Source organism: Sceloporus undulatus, chromosome 2 (assembly GCF_019175285.1).
Source record: "Sceloporus undulatus isolate JIND9_A2432 ecotype Alabama chromosome 2, SceUnd_v1.1, whole genome shotgun sequence".
Classification (NCBI taxonomy): domain Eukaryota; kingdom Metazoa; phylum Chordata; class Lepidosauria; order Squamata; family Phrynosomatidae; genus Sceloporus; species Sceloporus undulatus.
In genome coordinates, this window is record NC_056523.1 from 266,758,630 (window position 1) to 266,778,546 (window position 19,917).

Genomic DNA, 19,917 nt, shown 5'->3' on the forward strand with positions numbered 1-19,917 from the left:
AAAGCAATATAATTACAGCTAAGAGGAAGCAAGTAAAACTAACCCAGCTCTTTTAATTTATTAGTTTCAGGTATCAGTATATTTCAAAAGATTGCATAAACAATGGACCTGCTGCTGAACCAAAGTAGGAGGAGGTACCAGAGCCACACATCTCAGATACAGACCACGGTGTAATACCAACTCTGGCAGTGAGCCCTGCCCATTCAGATACCAAAGGCAGTGTACCCCTACCTAACATTGCCAAGTGGAGACAACAAAGGGAGGTCTCAGAGGATTTATAGGAAGAAGCAATTAATTAAGCAGCAGCTGTGTTGAGCTGCTGATCTATAAATTTCTAGCCTGCCCTACAGGAGTTGTTGGGCTTATTTGATGTACCAGGTTGTTGTCTTCCTAAACTCTGTTTGTTGACTATGGGTACCGTTCCCCTGACTTGGACATTGCTGAATTCTGGGATTTAAGCCTTATATTTATTAAAATAAAGTAAATGCTGCTGTGTAACAATCAGCCTTTGGCCAGTTTCCCAGACTGTGTTTGGGACACACACTGCTACACTGGCCTTCCCCTATCAATTGTTAGACTGGCAGATAACTGTAGAGAACATGGAATTAGGAGCATGTACATACACTTTGTTGTTGTGTGTCTTTAGGTCAGTGAACCTATCACAAGGTTTTTCTTAGCAAGATTTCTACAGAGGGAGTAGTGTTGCCTTTGCTTTCCTCTGAGGATGAGAGAGTGTGACTTGTTCAAGGTGACCCAGTGGGTTTTCATGGCCAAGTGGGAATTGGAATGCTGGACCCCTTAGTCACAGTCCCATGCTCAAACCATTTAACTATGCTGATTCTATCACTGGCTAATGCTGCAAATGACTACAAACAAGCACCCTCCTTATGCAAACACTCTTCTCAGGTGGAGATGCAGTCACATTTTCTGGTCATGGAGATATTTTCAGTCACAATATGAAAAAGAACATATGTCAAAGTTTAATTTCAGCTGTGGTTCTAGAGCCAGTCACATACTGGCTACCTTTTGCTCAGTAATCTAACCAGAAACAGAACTGATATTTTTTCAAGCACTCTATGCCTCATTTTCTTGCTCTGCTATTCAGCAGAAGGGTACGTTCTCTAAGGCTGTGTAAGGAGCTATGCACACCGGCCATAAAGGCCAGCCTGAGGTTGGAGTCAGAGCTTGGCATCAACATGACACATGGCCTCACTCCGCCCTCAGAGTGGCAACATGCTGCACGCTGCTACACATAGTGCATGCCATCCCGGCACTCCTCTGGTGCTGTGTCCACACGACGCAGTACCAAAGGAGTGCCTTAAAGCTGTGGTATGTGGATGCAGCACCAGAGGAGTGCTGCAGCTATCGCATCCTTTCCAGGGCAGAAAAAGCCGTGGCATGCAGTTGCCACAGCCCTGATCTGGCACAGCTGGAGGCGGCTGCAGGCCGCCCCTTAGGTCCAGTCTGCACAGCCTCTAAGTAAACAAGAAGGTTGGTTTTGTAAGTTCTGTAAATGCAAAATACAGCATCACTTGTAGTTTGTAGTTTTTGTTTTGTATTTTTTTCTGCAATGCTATTATATTTTTGTTCCTATGAGAGTTATTCATCACAAGGCATCTTAGCCCAAAATTTCTCAGCCACAATTTATATTGTCAGAGTTTAACCTTAAAAAGGGGGGGGGGGGGGGTGCGCGCGGAGAGAGAATAAAGCCAGATAGTTTTTTAAAAAATGTATGTATAAATAACAACAAACAATTAGAGAGTAAAATAATTTTTCTTGTCTTATCGTGGTGTTGCTACTGAATATCTACTCACACATTCCCGTGCCTGCAGTTGTAGAAGGACGTAATGTTTTATTTTTAAAGTGCATATCTAAATTGCCAAATTAATTACTGCAGTGTCTTCAGCTAGATAAATGATTAAGAACCAATCGTGTCTAAGAAACTGCACACTGAAATAAAACAGGACTTGTTAATGGTTTTTTTGGCACAAGGAAAGAACACATAGGTATCTCATATTAAATAATGTTTCAAAGGGGCAAGTTAGCACTTTGTTTGCCAAATGGACTTTCAAACACCAGCTTGGTTACAAAGTCTGACTTTCTTTGCATAAATTTGGAATGATGGACAAGCTGCAGCAAACCAGCTCCCTTCAAAATGATAATCTTTGGCAAGCTGCTTCAAAAAGCTGGATTTCTGGAAGGGATGAAAAGAAATCTCAAGCTTTACACTGATTTATCCTTTAGGCCAGCACATGACATTTGCCTGGGAATTAGGAGATTTTGCTGTATTGTTCAAAAACATTTTTTTCACCAAACCCAAAGTTGCCTGCTTATGAGCTCTTTCACTTTAATTTAAAAAAAAAAAAATTTACCTGCCTTTAAAAATGAATAAAAAGAATACATGCCTGGAATATGACAGGTGGGAGGTAAAAATGGTGTTTGCTTTTAGGCAGTTGCATTCACCCTTATTTTATTGCAGCTTAGAGTATTGGTTTTTAGAGTGCTTAAATTTATGGGTCCATATTTTTATGGTAAAGTCTCATGACACATTCTCAGTCCAACATCCATCAAACCCACCGCTCAACCCTTGCTGTACTTTATTTATAACTCTTATGAGTTGGAATCAGTCTCCCGGAGAGTTCCTTAGTCCCTTGTTAAACCTAAACAGTGTTTTTAACATACAGCTTGAACTAGCATCAGTTTATATATGCCTCCACCAACCCCAAAACCTAGTGGATTAAGTAACAAAACCTGGGTCAGTTGTCAGGTCCCTTAGATCTCACTGAAGTGCCTGTTTCTGGACTCTAGCAAACCATTAAAGAATGTGCAGTGTTGCAAGACTGATGCTCTGCTACAAAACAAAATTATATGAAAAACAAGCATACTTGTATTAGGAAGAAGGGTTGTCTTGTTTCACAAATATATTTGTTACATCAATTCAAGGCTTGAAAAAAAATACTTTTCTGGAAAACAACCCCAAAAATTCCTCACCCAGCATCTTATCTTCAGCAAGAGTCCTGAATTATGTCACTTTAAAGTTTAAAACATACTCTCAGCCAGAATGGAGTCTTCTCCCTGATACCTACTGTAGAAAGTCTGCTTTTCTCATTCATATTTTGTCATTTGTGTGAACATAACCAATAGTATGAAATTGTACAATCATGCATTTGGGTTTATATTTCTTTATTTAGGTAGCCTGACTATTCATGCTCTACCTTTCAATAATGACTAAATACTATTTTAATGATGAATTAATTATATAATTGATTCAATAATAAACACTCAATTAACTTTGAAAACCTAGCCCTTAGTAAGAATAATTTATTTGTTTGGTAAAATATGTATACCTTGTCCTCTATCCAAAGATCTCAGAGCAATAACATCCATTAAAGACAATAATAGCAATAACAATATTTTATTTTATTTATATCCCATCTTTCTCCTTGTGGCTTTAATATTAAAAACTAAAAATATATTAAATCAGTTATCACTTGAAACTGGAAAATTTAAAATGAGTTAAAAGAATCTAAAATAATACTGACCATAGCACTTGTGCAAATTAAATAAAATCAGTTAGGCCCAAAAGGCTTTAATGAAAAATGGTTTTTGACTTGACACCAGAATTACATCAGCACGAGTGACAAATGGGCTTCTGAGGCAGGTCTGATCCAAGGTATTTTGCTGCCTGAACAAAAGAAAAATAGTGGTGTTCCTCTCCCCTGCCCCATTTTGTATAAAAAGGCTATCTGGAAAGGCAGTTGGATTTTACTTCAGTCCTTCATTCAGAAGAATAGTGTAATTGAAGGCAGCAGACTAGTTTACAGAGACCAGGGCATCATAATGCAGTTTGACACCGTTTTTAACTACTACGACTGTATGCTACAAAATTTACCATTTGTCATTGTGAGGCACCTGCACACTTTGGCAGAGAAGGCTAAAGACTTTGTAAAACTACAAATCCCAGTTGATTACATAGAATCAACTATTGCACTTAAGGTGGTGTCAGACTGCTTTATTTCTACAGTGTAGATGCACCCCAGGACAGACTGTATTGTCACACACAGCTCTGCCACAGATGGGAATGAAATGGAGAGGAGAGTGGTGTTCGGAAGGAGCAGCTGCATCTGAGATCTAAGGTGGTTACCTCACTTTGTCTAACAGCAAAGTTAACCAGTTTTAAAGGAGAAGGTTTCTTTGTTAAAGAAAACAATACTGTAGTAGCCATAACTAGGGCAAAGTTTTCATTGATAGCTTGCAGCACATTATGTCTCCTTCCATAATCCTCCTCCGAAGGATCTTAGTGCCCTTATATATTAGAGGCCATTGGGCTTTGCTGTTGGTTAGTTGTTTTCTCTCACAATGAACATATTTATTATTTCATAGTGAATGCCTGAAGGGCAGGAGAATCCTGTTTGTGACATGTTGGTTTTCTAAGACCTATTTTTGTTTGTAGCGGCTACATGAGTTGATAGAAAGCTCTTATGCTCTTGTTTGTCTTTCACAGGGTGAAGTAAAGAAATAGTCTCCCAGCTGAACTACTATGAGGTCAGAAGCCTTGCTGCTATATTTCACACTGCTACACGTTGCTGGGGCTGATTTCCCAGAAGATCCTGAGCCAATCAGTATTTCGCATGGCAACTGTGAGTATGAAAGGCAGGGAAATTGTACTAAGATCCCCTCCCCCACGTGCCAAGTATTTTATTGGTTTTTGTAAGCCGCCTTGAGTCCCTGTTCTGAAAGGTAAAGGAGAGAGGAATGGAGATAGCTAGAGAGATCTCTTTAAGTATGCCATGGCTTATTATTGGTCAGTGAAATTTAAAGTCCAAGGTTTTATGAACCCAAAACTGTTTTGTCTAATCAAAAGAAGCAACTTTTCTTCAGCTCTCATGTGAATACCAAGATGTTTTGGAGGCAGGGGTCATAATGTATGACTATAAAAAGGGTAGTTAATTTATTTTGTTCTAGCTCACACTCCTCTTCAACATGTTTACATTCCTCTTCAACCAAAGCAGCCATTTTATCTCAAAACAGCTCAGCCAACTACATGTAGGATAAATACATTACTTTACATAACTATGGCACTTTACAGACCGCCCAAAAAGGGCGGTCTGCCGGCGCTGTCATTTGCTGTGTGGAGGAGCCCCAGCGGCCAAACCGCGCAATTCCTCCACACAACAAAAAGAAGCCTAAAAAGCAGCTTCTTTTTGCACCGCAGAAATGGCACCCCAAAGCGCCAATGGCGCACTGGTGGTGTCATTTCCGCCGTGTGATGTGCAGACGCTAGGTGTCCGCGTAGAATGGGCACCGCCATTTTGTACGTGCTTGGCGCATACTAGGGTTAGGGGCGTCCGAAAAGGATGCCCCTTTCTAACCCTAGTACGTGCCGAGCACGTACTTTTTGCCCTAGAATGTACTTACCAAGTGCTAACTATTCCCTAATAATAAGTGTTAGCTATGTCATTACAGATATCACTAATGAGAGCAATTATATGACACACTCACTCCTGAAATGATTGCTCATTTAACTCATTATCCATTTATTTATTTGTGTCTAGGTAAAAGCAAATATACATATTCTCAGCCTTTGCAGATGTAATGTAAAACAGAACTTTTACAAAACAAATAGTTTCCATTGTAGAGCAATTGAAGGTGGCACTTTGCCTGGAGGAACATTAGCACAATATTCTGTAGACCATGAGGACTTGAATATGTGGGCAAGGAAATCTTTCACAATATCTGGCTGTACAACTGCAGTCATAAAATGCTTCAAATAAAACTTCGTTGTCATGGTCACCTCAGAGACTTTAAGAACTTTGAGAGAGCCCTAAGCACTCAGAGGCAGTGTTGCCAACAAGCCTTGGAGATAATTCCCGGAAATGTTTGTCCAAAACCCGCTGAATCCCCCCAGATCACACGGAATCTTCAGTCACAATTCCCAGAAAATTCCCATAATGTTAAAATGGTGGATGTTTTGCAAATAAACTTAAACATAATTGAATAAAAATAATTGTAACTTATTTCAACCCTCAAAATCACCATTAAAACCAACCAAAGAATCTTTCAGTCCTTTTAAGATATTTATTTTGACATGAAGGGGGTTTAGGAAGCTTTGTGCCAAACAGAAATGTGTTCAGATGCAACCGCACTGCAGAAATAAATCCAGTTTGACACCCTTTTAATTGCCATGGCTCAGTGCTAGGGAATCCTGGGAATTCTAGTTTTCGGAGACATTTAACCTTCTCTCTCAGCAAACTCTGGTGTGACAACAAACTACAATTCCCAGGATTTCATAGCACTGAGCCATGGCAGTAAAAACGGTATGAAACTGGATTGTCTCTGGAGTCTGGAGTGAAGATGCAGCCTGAGTTGGGTCCAAGACACACTGCAGAAATAATCCAGTTTGAGACTGCTTTAACTGCCCTGGCTCAGTGCTAGGGAACCCTGGGAATTGTAGTTTTGTGAGAAAGAGCTCTGGTGCCAAAATGAACTACAGTTTCCATGCATCTGAGGAAATACGCTTAAGTCTAGGAAAGCTCATGCTGCCAACTTTTTTTTCAGTGAGACTCAAAGGTGCTACAAGATCTATCTCTCTATCATCATCATCACCACCATTATTATTATTATTATTATTATTATTAAATCCAAATGCAGCTGAAGAAGTGGACTTAAACTGGGAACACTGATATGCTGTAGACTCATTCTCTGGGGCTGTGATCTGGAAGCGTGGAGGCAATTCACTTGTCAAACCAGGGAATCCTGGGAATTGTAGTTTGTTGTGACATGCTGAGACTCTGCTTTTACCGGCAGCCAGGGCTCCATGCATGGAATTCTGGGCTTGGTGGTTTGTTGTGCCCAGAATCCCATCATCGCAGGGAGCCTTGCAGTTAGAAGCAGTGCCAAACTGGATTATTTCTGCAGTATGGATGGCAATGGAAAAGAGAACGAAAAAGAGATCCACAAAACAAAATTCTGGGAAGACAGGGCAGGGATGCCAACTTACCAGGTGCTCTGCCCATGCTCAGAGGCATATTTAATCACTAACACACACACACACTCAGGGACATCACATTCACATCACACAACCCAAATGGTCCTCCTCACAGTACAACAACGACCCTGAGAGGTAGGCTTGGGGCACTCTGCCCAAGCTCAGGAATTCAGAAATTCAAATGTCACTCTCAGGCACACACAGAAGTCCACAACATCAAGCCATGATACCATGATCAAGTATTGCCTTTGTGTGCCTTAAAACTTATGTCTTACAGTACTTGGAAATCCAAGGCAATTGGGAAGCCAGCCAAGATCCCTCACTCCCTGCCTCTCTCCAGAACTTTTGCCCCTGGAGCCTGAGAATGCCTGAAAAAGGAGGGGGGGCAATCACTGTCCTCTCTCTGATTGGCTGAACTATTCCTCCAAACAGTTGGGGTTGGTTGGGCTTGCTCCCTCCTGGCTCTCAGAGGGAGTCGTTAGAGAGAAAGAGAGAGAGAGTTTTTTCTCCAGCCCAGGGTTGGTTGCTCTGTAGCAGTCTGGAGCTGAAAGGGCCAAAGGCACGGAAAAGGTACTGAAAAAGAGCCAGGCGCGAAAATCACACGAAAAGCTCTGAAAAGTCCCCGTTTTCGCGTGAAAGTCGCGAAATTGGCAACACTGCTCAGAGGTGTGTAGTACTTAACCAGGATTTATTCCTTCCAAATTTAACATATGCTGGGTCAGAAGTCTTTATTTAGGCGGGTTACAGACCGCCCATTTGGGGCGCGCTTCACCCGCCCCTTTCCCTGGGGTATCGGGGTCTCAGTGTTCAGTGCGGCAGCTGCTGAGGCCCCGATCCGCCGCTTTTCAGGCTGCGGGGAAGCGGCAAAAGGCCCCTTCCCCGCAGCCTGGAAAGGGGTGTCCTTGGGGCTTTAAGCCCCAAGGACACCCCATGGCAGTGGGGAGGAGGAGAAAGGGGCCGCTTGGCCCCTTTCTCCTTTGGTCCACTGGGCGCAGCCATGTGAAGGCTGCGCCCAGCGGACCAAACCAGGAAGGAGCTCCAAAACGGAGCTCCTTCCTGCTCCACACTAAGGGCTCACTAAGCACCCTGGTGCGGAGCGAGGATGTCATGTCCGCGCCGCCCCATATAGAGGCGGCGCAGTCATGACGTCCTCATGGCGGCGGCCGTGTGGAACAGCCACTGCCATTTTGTGCGCGCAGAGCGCACACTAGGGTTAGGGGGTGCGGAAGCACCGCCCCTTTCTAACCCTAGTACGCGCTCCACGCATACTTTCTGGCCCATTTGTAACGGGCCTTAGTTAGTTAGTTTGATAAGCATAAAGTGATAGAGTAAAAAGTTCAGAGAGAATACTTGAAATGTCCAAAGCCCCTGCCTGTTTCTATAAAGCCACATGTATAGAAACTACATATATCAGGCTGTTCTGAAGAAACAGTTCCAGTCTCAAGTTGTGGAGAGATATGTAGAATGGTAACTACACACAAACACAAGTTGTAAGCTCATATTTGCTGAAGTGTACAGTAAGTCATTCTGTCCTCTAGAGATTTGCCTTTATATCATCTATTTTTCACTTCCATGCAGCTGTTTTGAGACCTATTGCTGAGTGTTCCAGAGAGACCAGCGCCCCAAATTTGATTTGCCTTTGGCACTATCTTAGGGTTTCTCAAGTTGGGAAAGTGGAGGGGTCATATATAAATGATACTTGTTGACATCCCTAAAAATGGGCATGGCATTTCAGTGGGATATAAAGTATGTATCTTTTCACTGTCTGTCAGAATTAGAGATAAATTGATTACATGCATACTGTAACCATGAATAAAAAAATGCCACAGAAATAGCCCACTATACTGGTATCTTCATCCTAGAAACCAAGAGGAAAAATTAAATTCAGTTGGACTTATTTTCTGGCAAGTACGTATAGGATTCTGCTATAAAAATATTTACTTTTTGATGGCACAATCTAAACACCAACTCAGAGAGACTTTGTCAAGCATTTTACCCTGGAGGAACCCTTGAAATATTTTTCATCTCTGAAGGAACCATTGCTTAAAGATTATTATAGCTACAACTAAAATAAAGTTGTATTTTTCGATTACAATCTCTCACAGAACCCCTAGCAACCTCTCATGTAACCCTAGAGATCTTGGATTAGATTGTCTAGTCACCCTAAAGTGTTTGTGTTGAATAACACAATTCATTTGCATTACACAGCACGTTTATTTGAACCACCTGAATGTTGACTTGCCATTTTGTGGCCTCTGGAGTTGTGTGTATCATAAACCTAGCAAATTCTTCATTGAGTCAGTGATTTTATTTATGAAGAGAAAAAAACCATTCCTATTGTTAATACAAATTTCAATTTTTAGCTCACCTCCGCTCCCAAAAGTAAGCAGTATTAGAATGCTACCTGATATGAACAGTCTGTTCTCTTGGCCATTTGGTAGTTTTCAATTCTTTGTTCTAGTCAGTTAACCACCTGTGTAACTGTCAAATTTCCTCTGGTGGGCATAGTCCAGCCCTTTACAACTCAACAAGACTGGAAAGAATATCCCATAATAAAAATTAAATGTTTGGAATGCCCAAGAACAGCTTCCCTTCCCTCCAGTGGTACTTTCCAGATTATAAAGTCCACTATCCCTAGCCAGAATGATCAGGATTGAAGAATTATGGGAAGTAAACCCATCAGTGTCTCCAGCGATTATGGTAGTTAGTCCAAAATACCTGAAGATCACCAGGTTAGGAAAGATTTACTTGTATCTCATAGATTTGTACTCTTCAATGAAAATATATATATATATCACTTTCATAATAACTAAGAAATAGATCTTGATGAGCTACCGTATGTAGTCTTCTCATTTGTAAATTGTTGGGCTCTATATTGCTTTGTGATCGCTATATGCTGGGAGAAAAAGGAAAGGTGTATCTTTTAGATCACACAGCTAGTGTCGAGGACTGAATGAACTATGCTAACATGCTTTTATTGTGTAGCTTTATCCAGGGGTGGCCAATGGATTTGTTGGCAAATCCACAGCTGCTCTGATTCATGTAGGCGCTCTTCCAGTAGAGGACCTTATACCAACAAAGATTCTGCATCAGGGCTATTCCTATATGCAGTGGGTGTAACATTGAGAATAGATTCTCCAAACCCATGGCAATGGATCCACTTCCTCTGCCCCTACTCTATCATGTGGCCATGCTGGCTGGGGGACACTGGATACTGTGGTCCAACAAAGTAACTTTTCCAAGCTCTCAGCTCTGTATATCTTGTCCCTTTTTTCTTTAAACCTCCTCTCTCCTTTTTTTACAGATACAAAACAGTATCCGGTGTTTGTGGGTCACAAGCCAGGACATAACACCCCACAAAGGCACAGACTGGACATCCAGTTACTCATGATCATGGAAAGAACTCTCTACATTGCTGCTAGGTCAGTCTTTTTCTTACGCCCAACTTACTTTTCTCCATAACACAGACAGGATCCTTAGGAAAGGGCTCTATGAAATCTTTTTAAGGCAAGAGAATTGCACATGGAGGCAGACATAAGGCTTTCCAGAACTATGACTTGCTTCATGTAAATAAATCATTCTGTGCCTCAGTTTCATAATTAATGTTATTAAGTACATCTTTAACTCAACTATGCATCATCCACATTGTCACTAGGCTTTTTGTGGGGGGTTTTGTTGACTTTCATAAGATTTATCATAAACCTCCATATAAATGGAAGTCCCTGTATGAGAGGTAATTTGCATTTCATAGTGGCTAAGTAAGAAATTGTCACAGGGAACTGTGTATGGTAATGTAGATTTCCTCTCTCACACTCATTTAGATTACAGGAACCTGTAGCAAAGTGCATCCCACCCCCAGGTATAAAGAGCTCTTGCAGCACCTTTGAAACTAACTGTGCAAAAGAAGTTGTGGCATAAGCTTTCATAGACTTGGTCTAGTTCTTCAGATGCATGGAGTGAACTGAGAAAGAAGCATTTGAGGAAGTAGATCAATTCTACAAAAGCATATGCTACAACTTCCTTCACACAGTTAGTCTCAAAGATGCTACATGATCTCTTTGCATACTGATATTCCAGACTAACATGTCTCTGAATTCTAAACTGGGAAGAACAGGAATAAAATTCAGGACTTTTCAATCAGTCTGGATGCATCTTCAAATGCTGAGAAAGCATTGCCACTAGGACAACTATTTCTGTATTGGGTAATGCCCCAACAAAATGCTGGCCTCTGCCTCCATAGGCTTGTTATCCCATTTATAATTCAAAGAACTGTGTGTATACACAGTGAGTTGTATTGTCTGTTCAGCTAGGACTGTATAAAAGTCTTGGTGACTGGACCTTGCAGGCTGAACTCTTCAGATACTGTAATCAAATCAGTTCACCACGTACAGCAGCTTCTGGGATATCAGAACCATTCAATTTGTACAAGAGGTTATGATTTGTAGGTACACAACTAATAGCCTCTTTTGGAGAGTAAATACATTGCATGAGTAAATATTTGCAGTGAAATTAAATTTTAATGACATTGGGATAGTCAGTGTATTTTATTGTATAACATAGAGAGACTGAGAGAATATAAATAAAGATATGTGCACACTTCTTTTCTTTCAAAGGATTTGGGAAATGTGACGTTAATTATTTTTGCAGAGGCTAGTTCCTGAACAAACATTCTTCTGTGTGGTCATTCTGGCATCCCATATATTGGATTGCTTTTGGGCAAGCTACATTGAGCAACTTTCTTGAGCTCCCAGTAAAAAAATCACAATTATGAGCCAATGTTTTTCAACATTAGGAAGTTAAATGTAGTTTGTGGTTGAAGTTGGATAACTGTTAGCCACCAGAACTGCTTCACTGCAAACCAGTTTTTAAACTTTTCACTTACTGCTATTCTTTGTAACCTAATTGCATGAGTTGGTCTAAAGTAGGCAACCTGCGGCCCCAGCCCGGTCCTGCCGCCGATTGCCGCCGGGGCCTTTGGCCTCTCACACGAGGGGCATGGGGGGAAATTGTCTATAGAAGCCTCAGAAACATGCATTTATCTTAACATTTTTTTAAAAATCAGCAAAAAATTTTGCGCGTCCTCCATTTTTATATAAAAAGTGTCCTCCATTTGAAAATTTTGTCCTACATTTGTCCCGGGTTATTTATTTATTTGATTTTTTTAAAAATTATTTAATTATTTATTTTTTAGCTTCGGCCCCCCAGTTGTCTGAGGGACAGCAACCCGGCCCCCGCTCAAAAAGGTTGCCTACCCCTGGTCTAAAGTGTTCTCTCAGTTCACTAACATAGATTCATAAATGTACTTGTATAAAGGCCAATTTATCTGAACATCTGTACAAGTAGCAGCCACTATGTTCATTAGCTTTCTGAATGTGTGAGAAACTAGATATCACCACACATGTAACAATACTTTGCTCATCTACATTTAGGAAGATTTGCCTTTGCATACAAATGCTTTGGCCAGAATCCTATTGGTAGTCCCATCCAAAGAAGACTCATTGAATCAATGGGATTTACACAAGTGTTGATGTGCTGTTCAACAATTGATTCAATAGGTCTATTCTAGTTGACATTACCAATAGGATTCACATTTCATGTGCAGTGATGCCCTCGTATGACCAGCTTATGATAGATAAAGAGCAAATGATTTCAATACTGTACTTTATTCTCTAGAAATTAGTCTTTAGAAATGTACATGCTATTGCTACCCCTAAAATATTTGACAAAAAATCCTTTTGGTATCTTTTTTTTAACAAAACATTTCCTCCTGCCCCATTCCCCCATGACATGTAGGGACAATTTTGCTATGCTTGCTATACTCCCTAGGATATTTTTTGGCCTTTTTCCCAAGAAGAAGAAAACCTGGTCATGCCAGCAATTGCAATCTACAAAAATGATGTCTGGCATCTTTTAGTGAATTATGATGTGTGAGTTGAATTTAGCAATTGCAACTCAATGTTTTGGTCATTGTGAAGGTCAGAATTCTGTTCCCACCATGCAACAGCCAAAATCCCTCCTGAGTCCACCGTGCAAGCTGTGTGATTGTCCAACACAGCCATTACCATGTTGTCAGAGCGCAGGAAGATCTATGGGGGCATCGTGTTACCAAATTGCTGGAGTCTGGGGAGGATACTCACAAATTAATATGTCTTAGGGAAATTTAATATTAGATCAAATGAGAGTCGTAGTATGGCTGGAGTAACAGGCAGTCCAGAACAGCAACCCAAAAGTATACCAGGTCCAAATCACACAGAACTCCAAAGGCAAATCCAAGTAAGTTTTGTAATTTTATTAGAGGAATAATCACAACACACACATGCAACACACACACACACAGAGGAGCTAGGAAGGAAAGGTGGGAGACAGGGAATAGTTTGAGGCCTTGCTAACAGTGATATGTTACCGACTGTGAGTCTTAATTCCAATTGATGGGAATCCAGAATGGTAGCCACTGTGGCAAAGAGAGCAGCAGGTGTATTGAGGAGCCTAGTCTGGTCAAACTGACAGAATGCCTGTCTGATTGTTAACTAGACTGAAAAATGGCTGTTTTAATAGCTGTATATATATACCCAGAATTATGTTTTAGGGGCAGAAACAAAACCTTGAAAGGATTAGAAGCTCTGCTAAATGGTTTCCTTGGGGGAGAAGAATAATCTGAGGTAGAAGCAAATAGTCAAGTCATTGCTGTGAATGCACTAGACAAAGAGATTTTCCAGTGCTTTCCTGTCTTAGGCAGTTTCTAACAATCACCTTTGGCCCTGATCCACTCACAGCCCTCTATATTCAAAAGGGATTATGCTGGAGCCTTTGAGAATCCCATCATGGCAGGTGCTTTCTAGATCCTGGCTAGCCCTAACCAGTTTTTCCAAGTGTGTGAAGGTCAGGCGTCCACAGCAGAGTCATGCCTAAGTCAATCCCCCAGCTTCCCTTTTAATATTAATTTGATATGAATCATGAGACACAATTGGAGGCCTGGTCCTGGGGTAACAGTTGCCAGTTACTTTCCTGGAACTAGGTGCACTGCGAGGACATCATCAGCAGGGATATCCCAAGGACTCTCAGAGGTTGCAGTGTGCCCAGCCCAGCAACAAGAATATAGTTGAGTCCTTCCCCACCAATACCTCCTCTCTCCAACTAAACAGAAATGGCTGTGCTGAGTGGGGAATGTGCTGCTTACAAAGTAGATTTGGGTGGTTAGCGTCAGGAGACATAACTACAGAGAGGTAGCTACATGTGGTAGCTACATGATGCACATAGTCTCCTGATGCAGGATCTCTTCCACTCTTGCCAGTTTCTGAGAGAGAAGCCTGGCAAACAGGGAACAGTTTGGACCTTCTTGTTCTGGTGTTTCCTGAAATATCTACACTAACATTGAACAGAATGTGTTCCATTCCAAAGGTCACTTAAAATTCCTTCTTGTGCTGAGACCCTACATGGTTGTGGGAAGATGGAGAACAGAGGTCACTTTTACCATCAGGTGAAAAACTAGAGTCATCTAGTGAGTCATCTTCTCACATTAGTGTGAGTAGAACTTTATACTTACACCTCTCTTTCTCCTTTGGAGGTTGTAAAATAAACCCAGCCACAGTGGCAAATATGAATCCAGTCAGAGGTGTTTATCGAACAGCCTTGTAGAGACATTAATTGAAACAGTTCTTGGCATAAATCCCTGAGCTATGGTATCAGATGTTTGTTTCCATGTCATTGTGTGTGTTTTTTCAAGTTGTCTAAATATAGTGATGTTAAGTATACATTTGTACCCAATTACCTAAAACAATAAAAACAAATGACTAACATTTGTTGAGGCAACCCAGAAAACCCAGCACCTAGTAACTGCTTGCACTTTTATTCTCTGAATTTTCCTTGGATTGTAGATAAAAGCCTCAGTAGTTTGGATTTTAAAATTTACAAACATGTCATGCTCATAGTTTCCAAAGGAAAAGGGATTTGAAATTTATATTTGTTGTAGGTGGGTCCCTGTACAAATTAGGAACAAATCTTCTTACTAATCAGTGAGAATTTACCTCAAGTGAAAGAGTGGTCTGTATTTTGGATCTTTACAAAGAACAGATGGGTAAATTTCCATCCACATACATATCCAGTTAATACCTACTCAGAGCTGGTTTCAGATTTGTGTGGGTCTTTGGTATGTCTGCCCTCACTTCATGTGTGGCATGTGCTCCTGTCCCTCACTGTAAACATTTGTCCCTTCTTCTTATACAAATCTGGATGCAGTAGTGTTTGGTGGCTTCAGCTTCCATGTCAAAGGAGTGGTGGATCTAAGAATTATTGCTTTAGCTGGAGATGCCAGAGGTAGGACCTGGGACTTGCTAACTGCAAAACAAGAACTCTGGTATACTGAGCTATGATCTCTTCCTTTAAAATAGAAGTGCTAAACTCCAAGAAAGGGCCATTTCCCCTAGCATGTGTATCTCACTGTTTCATATGCATCTTACTTTTTAAAGGTAAACTTTTATTTCTTTTTATTTCTTTTAGTTCTTTGAATGCTCTGCATCCCCTTTCCAAATTTGGTATACACATTTCCCCTAGAATTGAAAAAGAAGATGTAAAAAAGCAATAGTACTGTGGCTCCACTTGCAGAGCACTGCTACCTTTTCCCAATCCATTACGTAGGAATGTCATATTGCTTTACTGTTGCTGAACTGAAACTACTACTAATAGAGACTTAAGAATAAAATCTTGAAAAGCTCTTACCTTTGTAACTAGCTTGAAGAAACACTCAGTGAGTATGTCTTTTCTATAAGCTAGTAACATGTACTAATAGTTCCCACGTGGATCTTGTAAAGTGGCAATGATTCCTTGGAGCACTTCATGTCATTAAATTGTAAGCTGTGAAAGGCCCTGGATGGTTAGCCTTACACAGTTCTTAAGAGCTGAAATCTCGAGGGCTGAGCAACAATCTCTATATATCCTGTATACTCTGTATTCTTTAAAACACCATAGCAGGGATGTTTGATGACATGAGACAAGTGTTGAAGAGAAAAGGATGAGAAGGGCAAGCAAAGTCTGAATAATTAAATAACATTTCCTTTTATAGCTATATGAGAATAGTAATTTTCTCTCTGCTCCTCTCCTCCTACCAGCTTCTCACAGAGCACAAGTACTTTTCCAATGTGTGTTACACTTCCCTTCTCCCACTGCACTTTTGGGTAGCCTGACATCCATCCCTCCTAGGTATGTGAAGTCAAGGGGGTGGAGTTGTACACACCTGTACTTTCTATGATTAGGTAGATAGATGGCTCCAGTAGATAGCCAAGGGTCCAACAGAAGCAGCATTGTTTAAATCTCCTTCCCTTACAGGATTATGCCATGGCAACAATCTGCATACTGCTTACTGGAGGTGGGAAGGACAGAAGTGCTAGGATTGTCTATTTGTGTAAAGAATGACTTAATTAGCAAGAGCTGTACAGATCCTACAGGCAGAAGGCGGGAGCAGGAGAGGGGTGAGCATGGCAGTGTTAGGGAAGAGAGAAGACTACAGTGCCTTATTGTTAGCAGTTTAGCAGGCTAACTAGTACTTGACAGATCTTCCAGTATTTGCCATTGTGTGACCAGCTGCGGTTTACATAACACATATGGATATGGTTTCTAGTTATCTGGAAATCAGATTTCATTCAGATAGTTCCAGAAACTGGTGTTTCCTTATTCCAAGAGCTGATTGGCAAAGCAGTCACAAAGTCATTATAAGGAGGCATGGTTAGGCAGAGCTTAGCAACCCAAGCTTGTTTGGAAATTGTACTGCTTTCATTTTTACTGTCAATTAACGTGTACAGAACTGTGCTAAAGGAAGGCAAGTGGAACATTTTTTAGACATTGCCAGTGCATAATAATCCCTTGTTCATTTACAATTTGGATTTATTTATTTATTGGTCTACTTTTCCATAACAGCACAATAGCTAAAATATATCAGAGGAAGAAGAAGGCAGAGAGGGCCCCATTTCAGTCAACAATAAAGCTAAAATCAAACTAATGGATAATTCCCTTCCTCCAATCACAGTTTAGCCAACATATTAAACTTAGTCTGGAAATAAAAGACAGTTTCTACAGAAGATCAGGGAGCATATAAAAAGAAGTGTGTACACACACACACACACACACTTTTTTCAAAGTTTGAAGTCTTACAAAGTCTCATGCAGTGGCAGATAGTAGAATTGAGAAAACCTGATTCTGATAATAATATATATATTTTTCCATGTGGGAAGAACAGTCGTGCTTGTTACCTATTTTCAAGGAATCTTTTGTGTCTGCTTTAGTTAGAAACTAACCTTCCTATTTCTGGATTTTTTAAAAAAAGAAAAGAAACTACTCTTGACAACTGAGATTTCTGTAGAACCCTGTAAGATAGCACATCAGTCTGCTTCAGTATCAGTGTTGTCTCCTCTGGAGTGAGAGGGTGGGATCATTATTACTTTAAATAAGGCAGATAAGACTTTTTTAAAGAGAGAGAGAGAGAGAGAGAAGTCCTGCACTCTGTTCTTTGCTCCTAGTTCAGAGCAGGTCTTTCAAGGTGTGATTAGACAGATACTTTGTTTTCATCTTGCTTGTCCAAGATGAAAATGCCCTTGTATTCTGCTCAGCACAGAGGGAGGATGTGTAAAAATATCACACCTGTACAGCTTTGTCCTCTTCCCCGTTTCCAAGGAGAAATTGGCAGATAATTCTTTAAAAAAAATAAACTCATCCTCAGCAAAACAACAAGGTGAACATAAGCAACTTATGTAAAATATGTTTTCCCTGGAGTGTATTTTTGAGCTTAATTTGGTCATTAATATTGGAAAAGCAAAATGATTTTTAGAAACAATGCCTTTCTTGTCAACCTTTCCCATTGCTCATATTGTCAGTCAAAACACATCTCCCATGATGCTGGAAAAGTAGCTGTTGTCTGTCAAAAAGAAGGTCTAAAATCTAGCCTCTTCATAACCTTTGATAACTAACTAACCAACCTAAGAAACAATAAAAAAAATTGAATCTAAATAATAAACATATCTGAACAACACGGTTTTTGGGAGACAACAATAATACAGAGTCCAAAGTAGTACTTCAGTGCCGAATATATTCAAAGTATATTCAATATATGCAAATTATTTTGAAACAGAATAATAACATCTGAACAACACATATTTTAGAAGATAATTATAGTTCCTAGTCCAAGGTTGTCCTTTGGTGTATCCTTGGGCTGTATAAGGGCTAGTAACCTGAAGCTGAAGACAGAGATTACAATGGTTAAGTGTCTCCCAGGTCCATGATCTAAGAGACTTGCATGCCTGGGTGGAGTTACATCACCCCAAACAAGTTTGCTGTTGCAGAAGTGAGGGAAGGGAGCTGTATCCATTGTTGTCACTGGAGTGAAAACAGCAAAATGAGGGCATTCCCCCCCCCCCCAAAAAAAATAAGAATTCTGCCCCTCTCATGAAAATTTTCCTCCACTCCCAAAATTTCTAGCATGGTAGGGTCTTAAGATGTCAGTTGAACATTTAGAAATAGTGTTCAGGCATCTAAAGAAATGAGGCAGACAATAGCACTAGGGAAATGCAAACAGCAAATAATAAGAATTGTAGATTTAAACAATTTTCAGTGTGTTACTTTGCAATTCTAGAAATGTGGAAAGCAAAAGAAATTTTTAGAACAGGATCAGAATGCTTATTTATCTCTTTTTCATAGGTGTACCTTGTAGTGACCTCCATGATTGGATCTATTACCAGCCTGGGCTAGTATTACAATTGGAAAATTAAAAAAAAAAAAACCTGGTCACTGTGATCTCTGTATTGGTAACCTCAAACTTAAATTACTATAACAATGTATTTGTTGGGATGTAAGGAATACTTCTCTTCAATGAAAGAGGGTGTCTCAGCACAGATGAACATGAAATATTGAGACCAGCACCCCTCTCCCCCCCCCAAAAAAAAGAAAATGGTCCACTGCTATAAAACTTTTCATATTTCAGGATTTTTTATGAAAAAATTGCACAAAGAACCCTCAGTATTGCAAAAATAGCTTTCACAGAAAACACTGTATTTTTTTGCCTGGTTAAACTGTTTTGGACCATTAGTATTACTGTGCAACTGATTTATTTTTTATTTTATTTTTTGCAAAAAATAAAGTTAAAAATGCAAAAAAGAATAAGAATAAGAAGGCCACCACCAAAAACACTAAACCTCTTGCACTCCTGTTCAATGAGGGGAAAAGTTTTGGGAGTACTGTATTTGTTCTTGCATGTGACAATGAAATAACCAAAGATTTACATCTCTGCCTCTGTGTGGGGCTGTCCTTGACGTTGGTGTGAAATCTCTACTTAGAGAAGAAAGCAGCAGCTGGGGTGATTTGCTTCACACATATTCCACCTGTACTAAATGACTTACCAGAATATTATTAAGGCAGATTTAAACTGTTGGCATTAGTATTCAAAGCTCTAAACTCAGGACCATGCTACCTTTAGAAAATTGACCACTGTAACAATCCCTCCCCACCCATCATCAGGAGAGATCTTGCTAACCATGTCATGGTCTTCTGATTTCCACTTGGCAATGACACAGATATAGTCTCTCTCATCGTTGCTGCATATCCTCTGAAAAAGCTTTCCTTCTGTGGCACATCAGGTTTGAGTACTAGTATCCTCCCAACACTCTTTGGGAATATGGGGGAAATTTGCCATGTTTTGGGGGACATTTTACAACAGAGCCAGCATGGCGTAGTGGTTTGAGTGTTGGACATTAGGAGACCAGGGTTCAAATTGCCACTCAGCTATAAAAACCTTCAGGGGGACATTGACTAAGTCACACTCTCAGCCTCAGAGAAAGGCCATTGGTGTATCCACACTGCAGAATTAAAGTAGTTTGACACCTCTTTAAGTGCCATGATTCAGTCCTGTAGAATCCTGGAATTTGTAGTTTGGTATGGCACTAGAACAC

The 19,917-nt window shown here is 40.4% G+C and overlaps 1 protein-coding gene across 6 annotated transcripts in view; it reads left to right on the top strand.

The window, feature by feature from the left end:
- SEMA6A (semaphorin 6A) overlaps positions 1 to 19,917 on the top strand; it is a 220,669-nt gene that overhangs the window by 111,644 nt on the left and 89,108 nt on the right. For 5 of the 6 annotated variants that reach the window (XM_042450270.1, XM_042450269.1, XM_042450271.1 and 2 more), the window contains 2 exons: positions 4,505 to 4,640; positions 10,293 to 10,410. In XM_042450270.1, the coding sequence (XP_042306204.1) occupies positions 4,541 to 4,640; positions 10,293 to 10,410 (218 nt within the window). In that variant the 5' untranslated portion in view covers positions 4,505 to 4,540. Of the gene's footprint in view, positions 1 to 4,504; positions 4,641 to 7,635; positions 7,655 to 10,292; positions 10,411 to 19,917 lie in introns of those variants that run through there. The other variant, XM_042450272.1, reaches the window with a different exon arrangement.